Source organism: Corvus moneduloides, chromosome 7, assembly GCF_009650955.1.
Source record: "Corvus moneduloides isolate bCorMon1 chromosome 7, bCorMon1.pri, whole genome shotgun sequence".
Classification (NCBI taxonomy): Eukaryota; Metazoa; Chordata; class Aves; order Passeriformes; family Corvidae; genus Corvus; species Corvus moneduloides.
In genome coordinates this window covers 33,602,805-33,629,057 of record NC_045482.1, presented here as the reverse complement: position 1 = coordinate 33,629,057, position 26,253 = coordinate 33,602,805, and the positions used below count along the sequence as shown (strand labels likewise).

The following is a 26,253-nucleotide window of genomic DNA, read 5'->3' as shown; positions in this document are numbered from 1 at the left end:
CTGTGCAGCTTTTGGTTCCCAGATACTGAAATGCTTTGGGTCATGAAAGGCACTTTTGGTAAATGCCAGTGAAAGCTTCCCCAAGACAACAGTTTCAGCACACAAACTGGGCATCTCCCTCTGCCCAACCAGGGGAGCTTTGAGTATGGAACTGCTAACAGATGGCAATGCTTTACTTTATAAAGCTGATTCCAGTAATTAAGAATGTGAATTTTTCCACTTCATCTCTGCTGATGCAAATCCATTAGAAACCTTGATATACAAAAGAAGCCCACTTCTTGTGACAATTTAAGTGTGACTGCTCAAAATTTGTCACAGACATAACAAGTGTTATCTGGGCTTCATCCAATGTCAATCAGATTTGCTCAAAGAACTTAACATCACTTCAACCCACACTGCTGCTCTTCTTTAACCAAAAACATACAAGATTGAGGAAAAGAGAAAGTTCACATGCCACCATTGTCGATTATTCTCCATTTACTGCTCTGAGGGGATAACACAGTTAACCAGTGCCCATGTGTGAGAAAAGCGTCAAATTGGGGCTTTTTAATATATGTGCTTTAAATAGTACCTTCACATTTATGTGTCTATTCTATGACATAAAATACACAAAAAAGAAATTTTCTTCATTACAATAGTGCTACACATCAGTCACAAATTATTAACCAGTATTTTCTGACAGTTCAGTCTGTTTCAATTATTTATTATTCGGCACTTGCTTTACATTTTCTCTTAGATTGTACTTTTCCTGTCTTGTCAATAGGAATTCATATTTGCTATTCAATTTACATAATGTGTAGGCTCTCCTGAATCATCAAAATAAGCTGAAGTAGTAGGAAAGTGACTTACATGAATATCAACAACTCCTATTTTTCACTCCTGGTGACATCCATGCAGAAGCCAAAGTATTGAAAAATAATACCAAAGAGAACAGGAAAAGAAAGGCTGAAGGGCAGGCAACATGGTAAGAAAACACCTGGCATCAGGTAAAATAGGGTAAGAAAATGGTAATTAATAGAGGAGAGGGTTTTCCTTGCAGCACACACATAGGCACGTGCTCACTGGTACTGTATCCAGCCAGGGGGGTTCCTACACATGATTTAATTTGGACCACAGGGCACCTCTGCTGATCAGCAAAGGAATCCTCACCCAGCTCTAAACAGCTGCAAAGAACAGACACCGCAGCCACAGTGCCAGAAAATAAAACTTAATTGTTTAAAAAGCAGCCAAAGCACTGTGCAGCAGCTGAAACAGATGACTCAGCCCAAAGGAGTGTCCCCACTGCCACTAATACCCAGCTAAAATTATATAGGTGTCCCCACAGGGAAAGCCAACAAAGTAAAAAGTACTTTATCGACCACTTCTCTGAATGATATGCTGCACCTCATCACTCCTGCCCCAATTTTTATTGTAATATATTTAGGTACAGAAAGACAAGTTCAATCTTTCTGGTAGGGAAAAAAAAAGTGTATTTTACGCTTTTCCAAATTTATCAGGAAATAATTTTTTTATGCAATGACAAAAGGCACAGTTATCTATGCTGAAGTGTAAAGCAGTACCAGACATAGCAATCTTCACTGGCAAAGAGAGTGTGTTCCACTTTTCTGCACAACTCATTACTGACAAAACCCCAAGAAAATCTTTATAATGTTCTGTTTCTCATTTCATGAATTTTTACAGCTAATGTGCTTTCAGTCAAGAATAATGTAGTGATTAGAACAGAGCAGGGTAAGAATATCTGGCAATGTAATACCTATAGAATTTAATGAATTTCTCTCCACCTAGAAGAAATTTATTGATCACCAATTTTTTTTACCAACTTTAGATCAATTTTTACATCATTTAGCATAAAGTTTCTAGAATTAATTCATGAGAAGGTACAGATAACAAGCTTTGAAGGTAACAAGATATTGATTTGTGCGACTTTCTATGCTAATTTTAGGATTTGATCACAGCTAATTTAATTTGACCGGTGCTTTTTTACTTTTAGATACCTACAAAATAACTTGAGGATGAAGATTCCCTTTGACAATAACTTCAGAAGACTCCATGAGAAAAAAAAAATCAGGAAAACTTACAGGGTTTTCTACTCACTTGTGCATACACACTCAGGCACGGATTCACACACCCGCTTGTTTAGTGACAAAAAATACTACCTGGAGTAATCTGCCAAGACATGAGGCCAGGGAGGTCTCAGCATGGAGCCACCTTTTGATTAAGAGTCTCCACTGAAAGGATAATTCTAAAAATATCAGGAGTAAAAGATGCATTTTGCTTGGGCAGTGTTCAGCGCTATCTCATGTCGAATAGCTTTGTGTGTTAAGCACTGGAAGCCAAATTAATGCAATTTCCACATTGAAATAGTTTAAGCCATGATTTTACACACTGGAGCTTTCACATTCCTTGGCACTACCTCTGTGTTTCCTGGGACACCACAGCACTGGACAAGCCTCTCGGACAGGGATTTGTTAAAAGCATAACTCCTGATCTAGGGTAGTAACTGTTTGGCAGCCAAATTAAATAAAATCTAGAAACCATCTGTTTTAGAAACTTTAATGATTAATTTTAGAAAGATGTTCTAAAAATGAGATTATTTTTGGCATAGCATTTATTTGTAAGACATATCACTAGCAATCCAGCATTTTTCATACCAGGCTTATAACTACATTTTCCAGTTATCCATCTGGGCCCTTTTCAATTCAGTGGTTTAATTAAAACTCAATGGTATTATCAATCTGTTGCATTTTTCATTTTGATGGTTATTACATTTACAGTACAGCAGGAGTACAAATTAGAGTAAGAAGATAAATCTCATCTTAAAATTTCATTTCTCTATCTTCAGTAACTTTCCTTGTCATAATATTTTCTAGCTCATTCACGTTCATAAAACAGTTTTAATGATCTATTTTTTTTTATTACAATAAGGGGAAACAGGAAAAAAATATTTTTCAATAGCTTGACACATCTCACAGGGTATTTCTCATCACTCATTCCATCAGTCTGGTCAACAGATGGGCATTACACAGCAAGGTTAGGAAAAGGTCCGTGATGGGATTGATATTAAGTTTTCTTTTCACCCCTTAAACATGTAATTTGGCAGCAGGCAGCTAAGTACATATTTAACAGACAGAACCAGAGATAGAGATGTAGGGAAAATGTAACAGATTTCCCAAAGAAGAGAATGGGGAAACAAAAATTGCAACATTGCAAGTTGCAGGAGATTCAATTAATATTTAAGAAGAGCATGGCAGTGCTTCCAAACTACCTACACAGTCCTGGAGGACTTCAGCTTTAGGATGCAATATCCAGGGCCTTAAGGAGTCTATTTATCACCTTTGCTTTGGCTTTGTCCAGCATTCCCAGCACATCCTCTGTTTCCTGGGGAGACAATTCCCCTTTCCATTTTGCAGCTCCAAGCCTTGCAGCAGAGCTCCTACCATGCCAGAGCTGCTTGTCTGGCTCTGAAAATGGCAGGGCATTTGGAGCAACACAGTTAAAGATTTATTAAACCAAATTTTAGAGCTGGCTTTGGTACTTTTGATTGCTACTGCAGTTATGCAAAAGGGGGAAAAAACTATTTTGGGGTCCCATGCTCAGTGCCACTGAATCCTTCAGGTTTTTAGGATGAAACATGCCAAATACTGCCTATGGTATGCAATATGAGAATCAATAAGAGGAAAGGAAAAGAAAGGAAAAGAAAGGAAAAGAATATTCACCCTGTATCACTAGATGATAGGCAGCAATCTTAAAACCTTATAAAAATATAGGGCATAATTCAGTTAAAAAGCAAGAACTGTAAGGAAAAGGAATATGATTTGTTAGCACAAAGGATATGGTTAGCAACACCATATCCTTTCAGCATATGCCACAGCAGGATCATGATGAATTAAATTTTGGGTCTTGCTGCTCTAAGATGCTTGGATGTCAGAAGCACAAATTGTTTCTAGAGCCAATTAGACAGATTCATAGCAAAGAGTTCATCAGGGCTATGAAGATTATATCATAATGGTGCAGCTCAGGGCTCCCATCCTCCAGCTCACGGCTTCCTAAAGCTCCTGGCTGCCAGAAGGGAAAGGGGACACCAAAAAGTCTCTGTATTTCTCCCATTTTTACAGAGTGGGCCCAGGCAGCCAGTGTGGGCAGTGCTGGGGACAGGGACAGCCACTAGGGCACTCGGGGCTGGCCACTGCTGCTGCTCTCTGGGACTCAACTGAAAGAAGGGGAAACCAAGGTTTGCTGAAGGTCAGTAAGAAACATACCTTTATTCTCACATACATCATCTTCTGGCCTTACACCAACGAAGAAACTACTAAGAAGCATTTATCTGATTAATGTTTTCCAGCAATCAACCTGTCTGCTGGGACACCATTTGTCAGAAGTTGTGCCTGGATTTGTGGTGTTCATCATTTCGTTTCCGCAGACCTACACAAAGTCAGTGGAAATTCCTGCTGACTCAAATGTTGGATCAGAGCCAGTGTATCCACAAAAAGAAGTGGTTATACAGCTTAAGGGAGGAAAAATTATTTAACTGCTTGGTCAAATGAGATTCCAGCTTGGATACTGATCTTGATTACTGAAGGAGAACAAAGAACAACACAGTAAACTCTGAAAGGCATCATGAAACCATGATGTCAAAAAACAGCCGGTATCATAACAAGGAATGTCATCCAAGGCTTGAAGTCTGGCTTTTCCTTTTACTGTCAGCAGAGGGTTCCTTTGGCTGAATCTTTACGAAAGCACTATTTTAAAAAATAAAAGAAGTTTAGGTAACACTATTTTTCAAGAAACACACGCAAATAGCAATTTTGCAGCTCATCAGTTTTGACACACCTGGCTATCAAAATGTTCAGCCTTCTATGAAAAGCCTGCAGTTAGCTGAGAGGAGCTACCATGAGTATGTCTTCAAGCTGACATTTCCAACAAGGATTTTAAAAGCACCTTGGCAGTACTGACTGTACCCATCGCCCCCAGCCAACACCCACGAGACACATCTTACTCCACACACACACAAGTGTCACTCACTTCAGCCAACTCATGTACATTTAACTTTGAAAAAATGCTAAAAAACTAAAACAGAAAATAATCTTAAATGTACACATAACTGTTCCAGGGTCATACAGTGGGAGCACTGACTAGTTATCTTTCTGTATGAGGTATTCAGAGGCATGAAAAGGGCTTGGCACTCAACTTGCATTAACTTTTGATATGAGTCAGACACCCAATTATCCTTTGTGCTGTTGAAAAATCCACCCTCGTCTCTAATTCTTCTATTTGCATAGGAGTTGACATCTATTAAAACAGCATTAGGTATGCAGTCAAAACAACATAACACTTCAAAAAATTACTGGGAGTCACAGTTAATTGCCTGTAAAATATTTCTTTAAAAACTCAGTAATTAGATTCAATATTTCAGATATCTCTTCCATAGATTTTGGGGTTGGATATTTATCAGGAGAGCCTCAGCTACTGGTATTTTCACCAGAAATAATAGAAGGAAACTACAACACATTAGTAGTCCATGCTTTATGAGTAATTCTGACTTAATTGCAAAATCATAAGAACTGAAGTGCCTACCAGTTCAATATCTATTTACACTGTTTTTAAAAGAGTGATGTCTATACACTTGAAACAATTTTGAGCCCAAATCAAATAGAAGAAAATCTACAAGAGATGTAAATGATCATTGCAAATTACTTTATGAAAAAGCTAGAAAGAAGCACAAGCTTGTTAAAAAGGATCACAGAAATCCAAACATGCAAAACATAAAATGGTAAAAAAAAAATAAAAATTAATACAGATTAGCCTTTAGAACTTCCCACAAAATGTAAAATAAAAGATAGGAAAGCTGGTTAGCATCAAGGCTAAGAAACAGATGAGGTTTCAAGAATATCAGGAGCTAAAGGAATCATGCCGACAATAGGATTAAGTGCCTCTTGGGTCCTCTGAAGTCGCCATTTGACAAGCTCTCCCCATCCCTCTCGTGACCCATTCTCTGCCCTGGATCAAACACTTTGGTGTTCCACCATGCCCTGAAGGACACCCAAGTGGCCAGAACACAGAGAGATATAAAGTACTCCTGAGCAGTGCCCCGACTGCTGCTCCTGCTCCAGCCCAAGCACACACACACTTCTGGCTGGAAACTCCAGGCAGCCCCGCACCAAAGGCTTTTTTAAAAGATTTTTTTTTCCTACAGTCATTTCTGATGTGGTCATGTTTCAAACAGTCTTGTCTATGCACAAAGTGCAGCACTGGCAAAATACTGGGAGAATATCAGTACCACACTTCCTTCCCATCAGCAATGACTCTGAGCACAGAACTGTGCTGCACAGTGAACACAGAGAATAAAAGAGGAAGAAAAGGTAAATTAGCAACAGATCAATAACCTGCCAAGAAATTATCTGTTTCTTTAATAAGCCAGAAATATAACCTGATATCCAGACTAATATTTTGACTTGAAACTGAGTGAGAGACTGGAGATTACATCAACTGAACCAAACAAAACACCAAAAATTTATCTGAGTGCTCCATTGCTCTGCAAGTACTGCAGACAAACTGCCTATTTACCCAGAGGAAGCCAGCTATGGACATGAGTAAGTATTTCTTCTTTGTTAAAATGAAAACAGTGTTTGGTCTCTTAAAGCAAGGTATAATACAGCAGAAACTGCAAGTGTTTTCTCATCTATTCTTGAATACCTTTATAAATGGTAAGGCCACTTAGCAAGTAACAGAAATGGATGCAGCTGCAAAGTGAATGGAGATAAGTGGTGAGATAAGCAGCCACAGCTGTATCACGCTGCTTAGAACATTAAGTTAAGGTAATCCCATGGCTGGGATTTAAATATCATCTGCAGAAAAAGCAGTTCCAAGAACCACTCCAAGATGTAATTTATCAGAGTTTTGTACATCAGTGTGGGCACCCAAAACTGCCAAAAAAGGTGCCCTGTCCAGCACTGAAAAAGATGACCATGAGCCGTCAGCCAGATTAAACAGCAACCAGAGAACTACACAAACTTCTGAAATAAAGAAAGAAATCAGTTTGAAAAGTATTTTTAAAAGCATTATTTTTGTTCTTATAGCAGAGGAGAGGCAGCAGTGGGAGGCGGATCTCACAGGGCACAAGATCCACATCATCTGTGGGAGAAGACCTCCCACAACCAGGGACTGGGATGATGATTAGAAACTTTTGGGGATCATAACTTGAAAGGTGTTTACAAAGTTGTATTAAACCTCTTGTACTGCAGCTCATCTGGTGCATTACTGATATTGGCCCTGAGCACTGCTTGCTGGTTAATTATGTCCCATTAATAAATCAATGAAGCGCTTGATCCTGATTTGATTCATGTTAGATTATTTGAGCAGCTCCTCGATGCAGCAGGAAGGTATCACAGCCTTCCCTGCCTGTCTTTCTGACAAATTGAGAAACAATATCCTTCACAAAATTCATACTGTCAAACATTTTATTGCTAATTCAGCCCCTTGAAGGAAATTACTGATCAGTTTGAGGACTGACCAGGGAGAAAAGTATTCCCCCCATGATTTTAGAGGGAGCAAACCTCTTTGCATGAGCAAAAATAATGCCATGTTGACTTTAGGCAAGCCTGACCACTCTCCAGATACATAAAAGTCCACTGTGGGTTTGGGCAGCTGAAGAGTTTTAATATCAAGTTTATTATTTCTTTCATTCAAGAATTTATTTCAGAATAAGCAGAGGCCTTACAAAACTATTAAAACCACAGACATTCTCTCCTGTCTCAGTCTGTTCCCTGAACTATTTTCCCCCCAAAGCAGACAGTCACTCACAACAGCACAAAGAACACCTGGCAGATCACAGCACAGGAGGACGCCTGCTACAACAGCAGCAGTTAGCAACTCCCAATTTGTTATGTTGGATTTTATTGTTAGTTTTCTGCTGTAAATTCTGTTTTCCTGCAATTCCACTAAGCCTAGGTGAACTATGTACCACTTACCAGAGTTTAACTCTCTGCTGACTGGTCCCCATAAATAGCATTTGGTGGCATAGCCATGAATTCAGAGAAATGAGAAAAACAATCCAAGGGAAAGTATTATAAAAGAAAAGTGACAATTACATTTCCTTTTATTGATGACCCTGAGCACAGTAACGTGCTGGCAAACATCCTTCTTCCCACTCTATCACAGCCCTCAGCGCAGTGTGTCCTACACCACCACTAACCTTCATTTCACATTTTTTTTTTCCTCTTTTCCTGATGGATGCAAAGCTGCACAGGGACAGGACAGATCCACACAAGAGCAGGCAGGAAACAGGGCTTGGGCTGGCAGTGCAGGGGCAAAAGAGAGAAAAGAGATCACAGCTCCAGGCCACTCTCACTCTTTCACTTTCTTTAAAACTATCAAGAAGCTAGGTGGCTGCATTAAAATTAGGAAGGATGCCCACCTGCCCTCAGTAGTTAGTATCCAAGGAGCCACTAAAGCCTTTTGGGAGAGATCTCTTTCTGGAAACAAGATCCACAGGAGTTTGTATGCTTGAAAAGGTGGAACCTGACCTGAACGCAGAGAAGTTGACTGGGAAAAGGTATTTCCTGGAAGGTAAATGTATTTATTCATTCTATGGCCTTTCTACCTTCTGTTAAATTTATGAGCTTTTATGTTCTATTATATTTTCAGCATTCAGCTCAAAAAACCACAGTCATGGCACAGAATGAAAAAATCCCATAAAGTCAAAAAGCATAAAGAGAGATTTAACTGCCTCCTCTTAATTTTTTTTCAGCTCTGGGATAAATCTTTGATGCAGGCTGAATGTCTCAGCTACTCTCCGGTAGGGGCAGAGGAAATGCACACCTGGAACACCTCCTGAAACTGCTACACAGCTCCTGGGCTCTCATCACAGCCCAGTCCAAACACATTCGAAGCCCAGGCGCAGAGATGCCAGGGATGGTGCCTACTCCCTGCCCACCCCACAGGCAACAGCAACAGGGTTTCTCCAGAGTCTCTATGCTGCCTGTGCTGCTGCCACCCACAAATTCCCACGTGAGTTCTCTATGCAAACACATCAGCTCTGTCTGATCTGTCTTCAGTAGCTGCAAAATGCCGAGCTCTAATATATGACACTTTTGAGCTGTCACACACACACACAAAGCTCTGGATGAGGCCAGGCCAGTCTGCCAAATAAAATGTGCTGCAAAATCTTCTCAAATTAGGAAGAAAAAAGAGCAAACAACCTACTTTATTTAGCTTTGGTTGTTCTCCTTCTCTCCCAAAACTGTGAGCTATAAATTTCCCCAGAACAGAGCCCATTAACACTATTTCTAACAACCAGTAACACCACTGGTACCATGCAGCTGTCACCACCGTGCCTGCTAAAGCTTTATAGACTGCTCACAGAAAAAAACTGGAACAGCACCTGGGGGTTTGGTTTTGCACCAGAAGAATACAAGACTAGAACATAATTATTATGCTCAGAAAAATGATACAGGAGCTACCCAGCAGATATTTTATCTATGATCCCACCTGGTTTCCAGCTGAAAGAAAATCAGCCAGCCTTAAGAAAGAGACTCCAGGATGGGCCACAATAAACTGAATAGGAGAAAATGAAGATCTGAAAATTAAGCTTTAGAAGTTTGTAATCATCATCTATGAGAACAAACTTCATCCTTCCTTGCTGCCACAATTTTTGTCTAAGCAGCTGTGACAGTTGCAGCAACTCCTTTACCTACACCTGAAGCCATGCTCATTTTAAGAACATACATTTCTCTGGAGATTTTACATATGTAGAATAAAGTACCTAGGAATATACATATCACTTGGGTTGGAGGAGAAACCGGAAAACAATGTCAATATTTCATTTTAATGTCACAAAGCAAAATCCTCTTTCAGGAAGCTTTTCAGAAACTCGATTCCTGCTCTTCAAGAGAAAGAAACTTGGAAAAGGAGTTTCAACTTCCAAAACTCCATTCTTATCCTCCTCATCACCTGCACATCATTTCATTTGGTGGTGTTATACAGGAAATTCTGCTACCCTCATTTTGAACAGAATCACTGAAATACTGACTAGCCATAAGATTTTAAACTGAAAGCATGTTTTAAACAAGATGGACTATATACAACAGTAACCCAAAAGACTGGATTTTTTTGGTTTTTCCTATTTAATTTTTTTTGTCTTCTCCTCACAAGAACCACTCAGATCTCTTGGTGCTGTGTACAGTCCGGTTCAGCTCTTTTCTCACTGTCTGAATGAAGTTGGGCCAAGAGCATCTCAGGTGTACGGTGCTAATGCAGCGAGGTCTTCACTGCTGTGCAGCAAATGGGAAGCAACATTTGAGTGTTCCTGACTCTTCTAATGTCACCCAGCGATACAGATAATGGCATGAAATGCACAGTCCTCGAGGTTGGCAGAACAGATGGAGCCTTAACCTTTATGAGAGACTCTGGTTACACAGCTTCTGCATCTTAAATAATTTATGGGATCTGATCATATGGGAGCTTCAGCTGTGGAAACAGACGATGCTGAAACAAGATCTGATCCAATCTGTTCATTTGCCAGTGTTCAAAACCTGGGAAAGGTGAACAGGTCGCCCTGCAGCCCATGGCGCTTGCAGACATGGGATTTCCAGCCCCATACACTTGTTTATTCCTGTTTATTGCTTTTAACATAACCCAGCATCAGCTTGTGGTACACCACATTTGCTCTAGCTAATCAGCTTTAATCCAATTTTGCTCTAAAACAAAGCAACTTTTCCTCAAATTACAATTCAGATGCTCTGCAGGTGAAGATGCAAGTTAGACAATCACTGCACACATTATCAGACAAATATTTAAGCAAAAAATAGTAGCTCGCTCTTAAGGTAGAATATTTACAAATGAGTACAGTGGTTCTATGGGATTGAAATGGTAAACAGGACCTCAATTTTAAATACACTGAGAGGAAACTTTAGCCTGAGAGCAGCATTTGTGCTGATCCCCAGGGCAGACAGTGCTGGCACAGGAACACTCGGGGGGCTGTGGACACAACACAGAGCAGAGCAACCACATAAATGTGCCCATTTGCACTTCCACAGAGCAATAGAGCAGGGAGAGGCAAGTGAGGAAGCAGCACAAGCACGTTACCCAGGTCAGGAATACACACAACAGCCCATTTTTAGTATGCCTTGTCAAACGGCTGTGGCAGTCTGAAAGCTCCCCAAAACCATTTAGGAGAAGGATATTAAAGCAAACCAGTCCCAGTTCAGATGACTTTAAAATTCCAGGCTAAATTCTGCTTTATAAAAGCTGATTCATGAACAGACCAAATATTGCTGTTCTGGGATGCACATCAACGAGTAGGGCAGATGGTCTGGGGTGGCAGCAGCTTCACTCATCTGATTTTAATCCATCACCACAACCCTGTCAGAGCCTCAGTCACGTGTGCTTCACTTAACTCACTTGTTCGGTTCACGCGAGGCATCCAGAAAAAGCCCACTGAACGAGATGTACAGCTCATATTTACTACTCAACCCTGCCAGCATTCCTGCTTTTTTAAACAAGACTGGAGAAATAAATTTGCTCTTGGCTGCGAGAACCTCTGCCAGGTTTTCTGTCCTAACTGTGTTTTAATCGGATCAGCACTTAAACTTTTCAAAAAACAGTATTTAATGAAAACAAACAGATGTACAACTGCCGAACGTCACCGGGAGACTGTTAACATGTGTCATCACCGAGTTTTAATAGCAAAACTAAAAAAAACCAAAGACTGAGAGTTATGACAGGGAAATATGGTTGCTATAGGAGTGCAGCTTCCACAACACAACACTCCCAGCAGAGAGGAGCTCCCACGCACAGCCCGAGCAGGGATCCATGCTGGAGTTGGCGTGCACACTTCAGCCCCCCAGCTCCCACAGCCCCCTCCTGCTCTGCCACTGCTCACCCTCACAGCTGCTGCAGGGCAGGCCACTTCTCAGACTGCTGATTCAACAGAAAATCCTTCCAAATATAGGGGGAAAATATAGTTTCCTTCACGTCAGGCTTCAAATCGACTCCTCCAGCAGCGTGACCCAACCTGAGCCCCTGAGGAGTGGGGATATGGGTGGAAACCTCTGCCCAGGGGAGGACACATCTCCCTGTGGCAGCAGTTCCATGCTGCAACCTCCCACATAAATACACCCACCTGAACAGGTTCCAAGCCACCACCCAAGGTGTAGCTTCTTCAGAGGATAATTCCACTTCCAGCATGCTTCAAAATACCCACATCCACATTATGATCCTTATTTCTAAGAATAAAGCTGAACAAAATGGTTTCTCCCTCTACTTCCCACAGGAAAGCAAAGCAAAGAGCCCATCTAAACTTTCTTTCCTTTCTTAATGAAACTCTTACTGATTTTTCATCCTTGTGACTCATTGCCTTGGAGCAACTTCTTTTAGCTGCAGGTTGTCACAATTAATTTGTATGTATGCTTAAGGGAAAGTTTATCAACAGAGTCTCCATAAAGATACTAAAACGGTTTTATGAAAAAGCTATGAAATTTTACATATGGCATTTACCAGCCTAATTTAACAAGAACAAAAAAAAAAAAAAAATCCAGAGTAATGCATGACATTAACAATCAGCAGATTCCTGTGACATCCTATGCCACCTCTATGCAGCTGTCAGTACACAAAGGATACAGAAGTCAGGCTGAATAAATTTGTGCTGATAAAGATTAAAAATAAAAAACCACCACAAGAGAGATTCATTCAGATATATGGATCTTCCACGTGTTAATAGCTACCCAAAGATAAGGAGACCAGATCACATGTGTGTGTATCCATAGAATAACAGGACAGTTTCTGGCACTAGAATGTGTACTTGGGTTGGGCATAAAGAAACTGCTAGGATTTAATGAATAAATAAATGAAAAATCCATCAGCAATACATTAACAGACAAGACAGCTTTGCCAATACCAAAGACATAAAAAGGAACAAATCTCTGATAATTTATTCTTAAGCTAAAATTTTCCAGCTGCTTCAATTGCTATTTACATGGGAAAACAACTAAAATGCTACAGACCTTTTAGTTCTCATTCATGCAAAATACAATCATTTTACTGGTTTAGGGAGGGAACAAAATTATGGGCCCACAGGCAGCATCCAGGATACAGTAACTCAAGTAACTATTAGTCAGGTTTGTCTCTAAGAAAAGGAAATATCCTTTTGCTTTAATCTTTTGCATTGTGACTAATATTGTCTAAATGGCACTGTCCGTAAGTAAAGTATTGGCTAGAATTGGTTCCACAAGACCTGAAAATAAGGATCTTTCACAAAGTATTTGGGCTTCTGGGGAAAAAAAAATAAAAAGGAAAACAAATCAGGCCCTATAAAACTTTTAGAAAAGAAGTTAAGAAGTTGAATCATCTGTCACTTTATCAGTCCAACACCTGTTATCCTTGAGAGGTGAAGCAAAAGGAAAGCTTGATGGAAACCTCTTTCCCATGCTCTCATGTCTGCCTTTTCATTAAAGTATCAACTCACTAGTACTGTCCTAATGATGGTAACACAATTGTCCTTAACTATTTCCCAAATTACCTGATTAAGGAAGGAATTCAATAGTGTTTCCTAGGTAGTATCAATTAATCCCCACCAGCAGAGATCTATAACGCAGCCTGCAGCGCGCTGCCCACACAGCCGGGAGCAAAGCAGAGGGGGGGGGAGAGAAGCCAGGGCTGGTCCCAGGAATGACACTGAACAACAAAGTGAGTCAGTCAGACTCCCAGCCTGGATTGTGTCAAGGGAACAGAAGTCCTTGAACTGCACAGGAACAAGTGCAGGATGCAGCCAGATGAGATTACTTATGCAGGATGCTTATTCCACTGAAAGAGAAGTGGCAACACCAGCACCAGGAGCAAAAAGGGGATTTCAGAGAGATAAACAGATTGAAAAAAAATCATGTTTGATGCTCATGACAATTAGGTCTTCTAGTCCGAAAAGGTTTAAGAACTGTAAAAAGTTACTAGGATAAGAAAAGGTTAGGGAAATTTTTTAACTCTCACTAAACAGGCCATACCAAAACAGTGAGATTAAAAGAAAGAACATTTATAAATCCTACATGAAGCAAACATGAAAAGGTTGCTCAGCTGCAAGATAACTGAGTAATGTAACCTTTCAAAGCAGCAACGAAAAGCGATTAGACCATCCCTTGGATTGAAAATGATTGATCATGCTGCCGGTATTGGAATTGAAGTTGACTGTAATGCTTTTTATGTAATTGCTTTATTGAATGCTGCATAGCTTTATTTGGCAATATAGTCAGAACACTGCTAGTTTTACCAGTTCTTTAGCTCCTGATACACCACAGACACACAGTTACAACACATTTATCCCAATGATATTGGATTAAATGGCACACACTAAGGTTGCCTCCTGACCTTTCAGTTAAGGTCTATGGGGAATCTTCTGCCTGCAGAATCATCCAGTTGATTTGAGTACCAGCAGCTTTCCATCCTCTGCATCTGTTCGCTGGTTTATTCCATAAACTATATCAAAAAAACTTAAATCTGATTTGGGGCCCTGTGTGCCGTAATAATTAAATCATTCTGAGGACTTTGAAAGCTGGCTCATCCATTAAAAAAAAAAAAAATCAATCAAGGACAAGTAAATCAGAGTGAAGAAGATGAGTAAGTAAAACTTTCTTTTTTATATTGGAGCACATTAAAATATCTATGGGAAAAGCAGTGGGGGTGGGGAGTTGTTTGATTTTAACCTTCGTTTTTATCTAAAAAAACCAGCTTCAAAATTTAAATGTAACGGCATAGAATTACTTTTTCTCACCTGCTTTTCAATTTCTTTGATTTATTATACCCTGGTATCACTCCCTGCTCTTTGGAGAGAGTCCTCGCAAAGGTCAGCAGTCAATTAGCCATCAATAAATACCCAACATGAGAGTGACAATTTCGGGCTGCCTGAGCTCCCATTACTAAACCAAGCAACATGTTTGAAAGCTCATAACACAAGGCATAAAGTACTTTGGAGTGTACCAAACATAACTATAATGTTACCTTTAAAGCAGTAAGTATGAAAAATATCAAAGGAGGTATGTAATACCAAGTTTTATCATCTATTGCACACGTATATTGATTTAACTGAGACACGCTCACTTATCTACAAAGCAAAAAATTGGGTTTTAAGTACTGTACTTTGCAAGACCCTTAGGGCACAATAACATTACTGTCATCATTTACTCTGACTTCCCTGTCTCTCATTTGATCCGTCCCCAGTCTTTTCAAAACATTGCAGCTCTGTTTCTATTTCTGCCACCACGCCACTGTCCTTGGCTGGATGGCAACACTGTAATTATACACGGGTGACATAAAACACAGGCAAAAATTAATGCATAAACACAGACACACAGAGAGGCACTGACATCTAAGCAACATATTTAACACCCAGACACATGGATAATTTTCCCAGTGCTGTGCACACAAGGATGTACTCAGGGTTTTGGGAAGGTTGTTTTGCACAGTTTCTCATGTTTGAAATTGTTTGGGGACAATCCTAAAAACAAGATCATCCTGGCATTTTGCAGAGGAATGCAGAAGATAGAGGATTGGTAATCTCCTTAAGAGGAAAGTGGGATCAATAACAGTTAAAAGTTTGGATAAACCCTCATTATCAGACTCCTACAACTTCAAAACGAATCCAAGCAAGCCTCCTGTTAAATGCAGACACAACCTCCAATCTGCAGAATCACAAATTTCACACTAACAATGTTTTAAATCAAGATACAGCTGTACAGGGGTTATGAAATATTTAATGTCAATTGAAAAACAGATGTACTGAATTAGTTTAACTTAAAATACTAAAGTTTAGGTAAGTTTTCTAGTGACACACCATATGCATTTAACATAGAGCTGCAATTTACTGAAAATTTACAAAATTTTTACAAACAACTTACTGAAATTCATCTTCACTTCTGCTTGGATACAGCATTATTTTATTAATGCAACCAAGAATATTAGGAGAATGACAATAAAAACACCAGTGCTACCTTATGAGCACTATAGTTAATAACAGAACTTCTGGAAAGTTTCTGGTGTTTAATCATTAAAGCCTCCTTTTAATCATTGTCTGTAGAAACTCTAATTCTCTACCCCATCCAGACAGCTGCTTCAAAACTCTGCAGCTAATACACATCTAAATTTATTAAATGCCTAGAAAATTAGAAGTATAGAAATAATTTTTTCTGTACCCAGTGTCTCCACTGTGAAGATCTTCAGTAGACAGAAGAAAAGTGCTTATTTTGCTTAGAAGCAGATGGGTGCTATAAATGTAATTAATGGGTCAAAAGATGTTAAAGATGTCACAAGTACTGAAGTTTTCCCTTCAGCAGCTTCAAACCTGTGAAAGTTATGATTATAAATATCATCATGTAGAGAAGTAAAGCATGCCTCATGCGTAGGTAGATATTATTACACTATTGAAATTGAAGGTCTTTGGATCTCGGGGGTGACAGGGTAAGCCCCAAAGGATGCCAAACACTGAAAAATTTCAGGTGGTAACACAATAAACACCCTGGATTTAACCACATGGCTAGCACACCCAGTCATGTTTCATATTTCTGTTGACTTATTCAATGGGTCAATAAAGTCCTGATAAAGACTAAAAGAAGTACCTAGCTTGCACATTTAATTTTTAAGCATATTGAAAATATAATACCTTAAATGTCAAAATTTTTCAGGGAGTCATACAGCGTGAACTGCTCTTGCAAATGAAGCGTAGGAACACTTTTAAAGCTGCTGTTGACTAAGCCAGGGAATACAAACCCTTCATTACCACTTAATTCTGTGCAGGGTGTAAACACAACCCCGAGCTCGCTCACCGTTACTTGGGTTGTGCTGGTGACATCAGCCCCTCCTCAAAGCTGAAAGTCTGACAGCACTATTTTACAGAGCCATGAAGAGCTTTTAAACAGATTCTGGGAAAATAATATTAAAACCAAGCAGCAAATATATTGCTTAAGGTAACCAAGGGAAGTTGCCTGGTCCTGTCCCCGGGATCAGCTGGGTACCACAGCACACACACTCAGCAATGTGGGCTCCGCGTTGGAGGCGCTGGGCTGGCTCCCCTTTGAACATATGCCCTTTCAAGTGAAATTAATCACTCTCTTTATCACTCCTGCAGCATCTGGAGCCATAATCATTACCCAACTGCTGGGAAAGAAATGAAACCACTAATCGCATGGGGAGCAGGACTTAACGTTCAGAGCAGGAAAGTTTTTATTAAGTTCTCATTTGAAAAGTGATTTTTCATGGCTGGCCTTCCAGGACATGCCACACAAAAGCTGGATCTGCTTCAGCAACTGTCTACAACTCACCCCCAGCATACAGAACCAATGTACTTAGAACCAGTATAATTAGGGTTTAACATGCTTTTCCAAACTTAGCTCTATAATCCTAAATCACTATTACACGCAAGTACTACACGGAGACACATTCAACCATGAGCTTTAAAAGGTCTCTGGAAGAATGAACTGCAGAGTTCTACAAAGAGTTAGAGACCAGGCAGTGTCATCAAGAGCAGGGACCAGACAGTGGCTCTGGAATCACACCCTGCAATTGGACCGGTCTCAGCAAGAATTCCCCAGGCAAACTGAAGCTCCTACACCAAAACTCCAGTATTAAGCAGTCATTCCATCGTATCTATCCTCCAGCTGAAGGCGATTGAATTCAACAATGTCAACACTATGGAAATAACCAGGATTACCATGAAATATCCCTTCCAACTTCTCTATTTCACGTTCCCGGCTTTTGCCATTCAAATTTTTTGAAACTAAGAAAGAACACAAAGAAATTATTTTTTCTTTTTGAAAAGAAAAGAAAAAAAGAATAAAATGATGATGGCAGGACTAGTCTGAAAAATAGCAGAAGAAAAAAAGAAATCTAGGGAATAGGGGTATCAGAGGGCAGACTTCCCAAACCTCATGAAGAGTCCCTAGAAAGAGTCAGCAGGATTACATGCATACTGAGAACAACATCATGTATTTTAGGGATTTCTAATACAATTTTGTTATTTTCACCCATAATTTTGCTCTTCACAAGAGCTGAATGAGGAAGTGATTACCCCTATATACCGAAATCATTCAACTAAGTGGCGAAGTAAAACTCTTAACTTAAGATACACTTATTTAAAAAAAACCTGCAGGGTTCTGAACAAGGGCAGCAGAATAATTAAATCTAGTACTCCACTAAAACAGGCTGAAAATGTGATCATCCATTTTTAATGCTCTGCCTATACGTAACAACAGAAATCTTTCCAACAGCTGCATTCAATTAAAAAAATATTAACCCCAAGGAAAAAATACAAAAACATCCCCATCTGTTTTTCTTGCCACTCGCTGAGCTTCTTTTGTGACTGAAATATGTACAACAATACAATCCAACAAAGTTGAATGAAAAGTGCCACAATTCCGATAACAAGCTATCTTTTTATTTTTTAAAATGAACAATTTAAAAGAAACCACTTTTGCAGATTTTCCCCTGTGACCCCTAGCTCTGTTCCCATAGTAACTATTGAGGAAAGAAAAGGATAAGAAGCCTAACATACTTTTCCCAATACCAACAAAAAACAGAAAAAAGCACCTTATTCTCAAAAACTATTATTCTCAAGAAGAGAAGAGGGACATTAAAAGATTAGTGTGAATCTCCTGTGTAATCTAGTTTAAACCACCACCTACTGAACATCTGATGCTGGTTGACAATGTTTGTTAAAGCAGGCAGCCTTATTGTAAAAGAACTGCTGAAATAGTTCTGCAAGCCCAACAATAACAAAATGACCGGGCACACGCCGTAGAAGCGCCCCCCTGAAGGCAGCCAGCCCAGAGCCAGGCTCAGCACTCACCTCTGCCAAGGAACTCGTATTCCAAGCACATCAAGTGTTAACTTTAGCCTTTACTTCAGGGTTACTTCAGTTCCTCCTCTGCTTGCCTTTTTCACTGGACTGGTACTCAGTGCTGCCCGTACTGCTGGCTGGAGTGCTTTTCTAGGAAAATACACTAAGCCAAGGATTCCTTCTTTAAGCAGCGCCACCAAGAACCTCCCTCTGCTGTCTACAGTTCCCCACAGGAAACCAGAGCTAACAAACATGCCGAGTTTTACAGACAAGGAAAAACAGCACCAGTTTAAGTATTTCTGTGTCACTAACCAGCATCCCAAACTCCTTCAGGAGCTATTTCAACGTCTCTGATGCTGGCTGACTCTTTGTGTCACAGGTCCTTCAGCTGCGTCCCACACACAGAGCTTTCAGCCCGCTGGGATAAGCACAGGACCCAGGTGGATGTGCCATGGGCTGCCGTGGCATTCCTCCAACCCAGCAGCAGACCTTAAGCACCTGGAGGAAAGACCAGGCTGGAAAATGATGTTCCAGCATATAAAATCTTCTCCAGCTTTTATGGAGCTCTTCTGGTGTACATTTGTCTCATTCTCTGCCAAACTCTCCAGTATTTCTTGTCTGAGGACACAAGGTCTCCACCAACTTTGAAATGTCTCACCCATCTAAACACGAATTGAACAACCCCTGCAAAGGGCTATAAATTAAGGTAACAGGTGCATCTCCACAATTCCAGGACAAGTTGGATTCAGTTGTTGAGAAAATAAGACCAGATGATGATATCAATATCAGAAGTGAAATAAGACGGGTGAAGTGAAGCAACAGAACCATATGTAATAAAATTTTAAGATTCGTGGAACAGAAGGGTTGAAATGTGGATAGGAAATGGTAAGGAACAAAGACAAAAGAAAACCAAATATTTATCAATCTGAAACAGCTGCACTTCTGTTTGAGGAAAATTAGATTAGCTTTGAAGCCACCCTTAAAGCTTCCCAAATATCAGTGACTAATATCAACCAGCATATTAAATTTTGCTTCTAATTAAATTTTGCAAAACAACTTCCTTTAAATCTTCAAATGCTATTGTTTTCTAAAAATGTTTTGTAGAAATAGAAGCATAATTTATGCTGTCTCATAGAATACTATTTGTAAATAATTATTTTAGACAAATTTAGAACTGAAGTATTATTTTTCATTTAAATCACTTTTTTAATGGCTACATAATGAAACTACACCAGCATATTAAAACCAACTGCTTCAAATGAAACTGTTCGTTACAAAGTATTTTTTATTAAATGATTCTGAGATATTATAAATCAGACACTTATAATTACAATTGAAAAATGTCGGAAGGTGAAAACTTAATTGAGATTTGATATAATTCTGAGGAGCAATGCTAAGGAAAGATTTCACTTGACCAACCAGTTCTAAGAAAATAAGTTTACTCACAGGGGTCCAGAAGCTTGGTATCCTCAATTCATAAATACATTAGCAGCAATGACCAAAAGAAGAATTACATAAATTAAAGAGTAGTCTGGCTCAGGAAATGAGGCATAAACTGACCATGAACAAAGTTAAAGGTAAAAACAAGATTTGTCATTTTAGAACAACTTTTCATTATCAGGTTTATGGCAATGTCCTGGTTAGTTTGAGAACAGAACTTAACAGGTATTTTTTTAAAAACTACTAATTGCTTCTGCTGTCAATACTACAAGATTGCAATCTATAACCCAGGAGCATCACTGCAGTTCCAACCTCGTAGCATAGTGAAGATCCTTTGAATCATACAAAGTTTGATTAAATCAAGGCTAGATTTCCACTGGAAGGTTTCAGCATTTAAAATTCCATCCACCAAGGCAGCATAAGAACAACCCACAATTAGAACATTTACCACACAATGAGAAGTTTGGAAGCATCAGTTAGATTATCATAAACCTTCCAGACACCACAAAAAGATCACTAAAAAGCCATTTGTGCTTCGTTCATGAGCTGCTGTCCTATCAAATAAAGGAACCACTTAATTTAGGACAGATAATCACTCTTCATTTTGTTGAGCTTTCCAAAAAACTTCACTTGTTGCAGAGCTATTTCTGAGTCTGCTTTGAGCAGGTTTGAGCTCTACCATCCTTTGAAGACCTGAACTCCTTTTAACATTTGGTGTACGCAGGTAAAAGCTTGTCTTTTAAGACATAAGGTCAAAGGCACTTCCAAACCAGCACTTGACCTTCCTGAAATTACCATCTTGAGAAAGGGCATTTTTTGGCGGTATTATCTGAGAACAGAGAACAAAAGACCTTTTTCGTTGTACCAGGGCTGGCTCACCCACACTCACGGGTGGTTCAAAGGTTTCTCCACATTAGAAGTTGTTCTCTGCAAAGTTCATTTTGTCCCTTTTCCATTACGGATTGTTTCTGAAGAACGACGAAAGATCCAAACCCATTTGCTAACCCTATTTTAAGGACGACTTTCAAATACAGGTAGTAACTCCCAATTAAGGTTTTTATATGTTCACCTAGGGCAGGAGTACTTATGGCTCACACACCTGGCTCCCAAAAGCCCACGAACTCCAGAGGTTTAATGGTTTCTTCCTCAGGTAAAAATCTCTCTGCTGTGATCAGAATCATTACAAACCCATTTCCCAGTCTGATACCTCACTTTCAGTGCTATTCCACTCATATCAGGAAGCATGTCCCTGCTGGGCTAAACAGCCATCCTGATTTATTTTTTCTAGAGAAGGAGAAGTCACTGGGACACAACACCTGGGTTTCTAACAGTCCCCTTCTTCCCTTCCATAGTAGACAGAGGATTATTTCCATGACAGATAGCATTTTTACCATGCTTAAAGAACCATTTTCCTAAAAATCAGGGCATTTTCATCCTACAAAAAACATTTTTACAATATTTCCCCAATTAGAAAATAAAGTCACGCCATTGCTTTAGCCCTGAGAGCCTTTTATGGGCTATGTCCCTTATATCTTTCATTCTGTTTGTATTTTGGGGGAAACAGCACATGCCTGAGGTATAGTTTATGGAGGAGCTGAAGACATCAGCAGTGAAGGTGAGTCAGAAACCCATCCATGAGCAAGAGCAAGAATCTCTGGGAAGAGACACTTCAGCACCTTGTAATCCTAATTATCAGCTCCTCTCCTGTAAAGCACCTAAAATATTTCCTGTGTTGCACATATTTTACGCTTAATTCTGACTTTGGAACTAAATTTTAGAGCTTCACCAAAAAAAAAAAAAAAAAACCAACTAGAATTAATCTGTGGGCTCATGTGTGTGTGTCAATATTCTATACACAGTTTTAAAAGCCTGGATATTTTAGTGATGGATGGCCATCACTAAAACATAGGCATACTGGCATTGCAGAAATCCCACGAACTCTTAAGATTACTCAAGTGTTGGAGAAAATTAACATGGTGAAATATGCAAATTGCTAATTGGCAACTGCATTAAATACTATTAATTTACAAGAATTTAGGTCCAATTAAATTTAGCAAATGTGAGAAAATTATTCAGCTATTTGATGTCGCTGAGTAATTTAGCTGATACGATTATTGCTTTCATGTTTAGTGGCCACTAAATGAGTATCTGACAAGAAATGTCTGGAAACCAGAAGATACAGTGTACAGATATTAATTTATAACTTCTAGAAGCCAAAAGCTCAAAATAAATGGTTTTAAGACAGGCCACAGATAAGCAACATGCAAGTCATAGCGCTCTGAATAGCTGAGGGAAGAGTATGTATAAAATTACCTCTCACGCCAAGTTCTCATGTTTTAGAATTACAGAGCCTGGGGTTTTTTGTAGATGCAGTGATATCAGTGCCATCGTTTTCCCCTAGACCAAGACCACCAGGCCCAGCATGAAAATGTAGGAGTCTTCATTAGACAGTGTCAAGGATTTAGCTGGAAAAAAGTCTGTATTACAAACTCCAGTGATGATATGATTTTTTTTTTCCTTTTTTTTAGCCCCATGCATATTAAGGATGCCTCCCTGGACTTCCGTGTGCTAGAAAATTTATTTCAGTACATATAAATTCATTTTCATAAAGTCAGAGCTTTCAGTAGCATAATCTTATTTAATTATAAAGCATGACATTTCAATAAGAAGTTGAATTTCTCTCCAGCAGGTAAGTAACTTGCCATGCTAACAACAGACAACACAAGATTTAAAAACAGAACAGATCATCCCCTTTCCCATTATGGATTGCTCATTTCTCATCAGATTGTTTTATTAAAAAAAAAGGACAACAGCTGCAGGTTTTCTTTCTATTGGAATGGATATGCTCAGTTTTTATTTTAAAAGTTACTTAATTTTAGGTTCACTGTGCTGTGCTTCTAGTCACATTTTATTATTTTGTATTGGGCACAAAAGTCCTCAAATTGTGGGATGATTTTTTAACAGGTCAGGATCTCCATGACCTACATCCCAGAGTATTATTGGTATCTTGCCACAAGGGATTATGTTAACCCTTCTACCTCTCCAGATCCACCTATTCCATTTAAGTCACCATCCCTCTCTTCCCAAAACACTTCCTTTTAATCTTCTGAAAGACACACCTTTGTGATTAATCATACCTGAAAAACCTTTTCAGTTCAGGTATGAAAATGCCTGATACAAAATCAAGCCACACCCTGACAGCAGACCACCATTTACTGCCCATGGTGTTACTTCTTAGGGCAACTGCAAAAAAACAAGTTTCAGAATTTAGAAATATTGCTGCTTCACTACTACTTCAGAGAAAGCAGGGGCTTCATAAATAATATTTTGTTTCTCAGCACAACATAATGTTTTGGGTGAACATACTATACATTTCAACCCAGAACTAAACATCTGGGGGTTAGATGTAACTAACTTTCAACAAAATACTTCAATGGGAAAAAAAGGGGGGGTAGTAATGTTTACAAATATTGGAGAAAAATCTTTTCTCCTCAATCAGGACCATACATTTGGCTGAAGCTCACAAGTTATTTTCATTTGGAGAACATATCACTCGAAGTTGTTTGCTACCTCATGTCACTCCATCAGCAGAGAAAGTACATCAAAATACTCTTAGGATTTGAAGTTTTTAAAGTTACTCTCGAGAGCTCAGATATTTTTAACCCACTGTGGGAGTCACAAGAACCGGCAATTTCCTCGCGCATCTGAAAGACAAACCTTTACAACAAGCCCATTGTGGGGCTTTCAGAGCATGGTGCCCACACAAACCTGGGCATCAAATTTTCTTAGTTCTAAATACATCTGCCCCAGATGCCTTTGAAGCATTGAAACCTCCTTATTTTCAACGGGAATCATCAAGTCAAATTAAAGTTTTATGACTTCCAATGTACAGCCCTAAAGACTGACAGTACGACGTGCTTTGGAACTGAAGAGAAGACAGACAGCACTGAAGGCTCTAATTTGTCTTAAGGAAACAACTCTATCTTTCAAAGCTTGTTCAAAAAATCATGTAAATAACAGAGAAAAGATAGTTGTTGTTTATTTCCTCCTCATCTCACATGCTAGACAGTGTAAAAAAGAAAAGTCTTTAGAAATCTAGTATCATACTGTACTTTACCAGCCCTTCCCCAGCCTCCCATACCAGCAACCAGGCAAGAAGTTTGTGTTCATTGTATCAGAAGGACAGGAGTTCTCCCAGAAAAATTGCCTCATTATTCCACTAATTCAGTATATTACCTTCTACAGAAAGGTAATTAAAAAACAAATAACCAAAATACCAAAGAACCCCTCCAAAAAAAAAGGAGGCAAATCATTTTTCCATCACATTTAGTCGCTCTGTTGCTCAGTCACAAAAGCCCAAACCTCAAAGGGATCCTGGGCAATGAAACCCCTGGCTCAGTTGGGTATTTTTGATTAAGCACTTTAAGTAAACATTTCCCAAATTTGACAATATTTCCATTTCATTGAACATTCTCTGTTGTTGTGTGCTGTGCTACAAAACAAGCATCTGCTGCTTCATGTTTGGTTCTGTGCAGCTGTACCACCCCATCTCCTACCCACCCACTCCAGCACCAAGACTCGTGGTGCTCCCAAAGCATCTTCACAGGTTTCCACACCTTGTGCACATTCAACCACTGCATGTATCCAACCTGACTGATGCACAGAAATAATTCATTAAATGTACCAATGGAATTATAAACAGATCAACCAAGAGCATGGACTTCTGACTCAGTTCATCTGGAGAGATGCTGGTGTGCACCTTGCATACAAAAATTAAAAGAAAATTATTAAATGTTTCAAAGAAAGTAACATTAGGATGATGATCCAGTAAAAATACACTTAGATGAAAAGCATTAAGAAGTCCAGAATTATGTTCTGGGTGCATAACTGAAACAGACATGTAGATTACTAATGTCAAACACATATTAACTCCTTCTATTTTTCAGATTTTAAAGAAGTTAGAATAGAAGACATTATCAGAATTTTTTAATTTATCGTTAAGCTAAAACAGAATGGAGAAAGGACAATCACTCCATCCTTGAATACAGCAAATATCTAGTAGAGAAGCCAACATATCTTTTTCCTACCTGTTTTCCAGACAAACTGGTGACCTCTCCTGGCTTCCAGATCAGCTGTTTGCAACATTAAGAAAACAAACAAAAGGAAGGGCTTCCCCAGGCTCTGCCATGCCCAATGAGGAGAAACCCAGTTCTGTTGTAGAAGCATAATTCAGATAATTCAGTCTCTTGTATTCTTTGGTCCTAGAATTAACAAAAAAAAAAAGCCAAAAAGAGAAGGCTTGTTAAAATACTTAAACCACCAAGGCAACAGGCTCAGCCTAAGGGTAACCTGGTGGCCACTGTGAATTTCCCAGTCCCTGTGAGCCAGATTTGATGAGGACGAGTCTGTTACAGGTGCTTCACTTGGAGAGGGAGAAAAGAAAAGGAGGAGGGGAAGAGAGAGACAAAGGGCCAGCTCCCAGAGGACCTACAGTCCCATCCTACAAAGCCACTGTAAATGCTTTTAGCAGGTTCTTAAGAAGAAATCTGCCAGTGCCAATAAATGGCAAGGGATCCAGTGGCAGTGTGTGGTGTGTCCCTTCTTTTCTCTATTTAGCTTCAGCAAGAATGTTATCATGATATAGGCAGACTAAAAAAGTGAGAATGGATTCCATGGACAAAATTCAGCTCCAAATCCAGACCCCACGACCTACATTTAAGATCCAGGCCTGGAAGTGTTTTAGTTCCAAACCCCGTGTAAACATGGGATACACAAGAGCAACATCAGAAATGCAGCAGGAAAAGCAGGGTAACAGGGGTTGCTCATTAGCACATGATGGACCAGCTTGAAAGGGAAAACCAGACACTACACAGGCATTTCTATGGAATTTGGGACACTCATTCAAGTCCCTTGGGATCTTTGAGCTCCAGATCAGCAACCAGTTACTCCAGAGAGGTCTCTCTGACTAAGGGATTTTAATTAAGCTCCCCAATACTTCAGAC

The 26,253-nt window shown here is 39.4% G+C and overlaps 1 protein-coding gene across 7 annotated transcripts in view; it reads right to left on the bottom strand.

Annotated features, from left to right (window-relative positions):
• THSD7B (thrombospondin type 1 domain containing 7B) overlaps nucleotides 1–26,253 on the bottom strand; it is a 299,484-nt gene that overhangs the window by 217,705 nt on the left and 55,526 nt on the right. For all 7 annotated transcript variants that reach the window (XM_032114787.1, XM_032114784.1, XM_032114789.1 and 4 more), the window contains exon 3: nucleotides 25,339–25,512. In XM_032114787.1, the coding sequence (XP_031970678.1) occupies nucleotides 25,339–25,477 (139 nt within the window). In that variant the 5' untranslated portion in view covers nucleotides 25,478–25,512. The remainder of the gene's footprint in view (nucleotides 1–25,338; nucleotides 25,513–26,253) is intronic.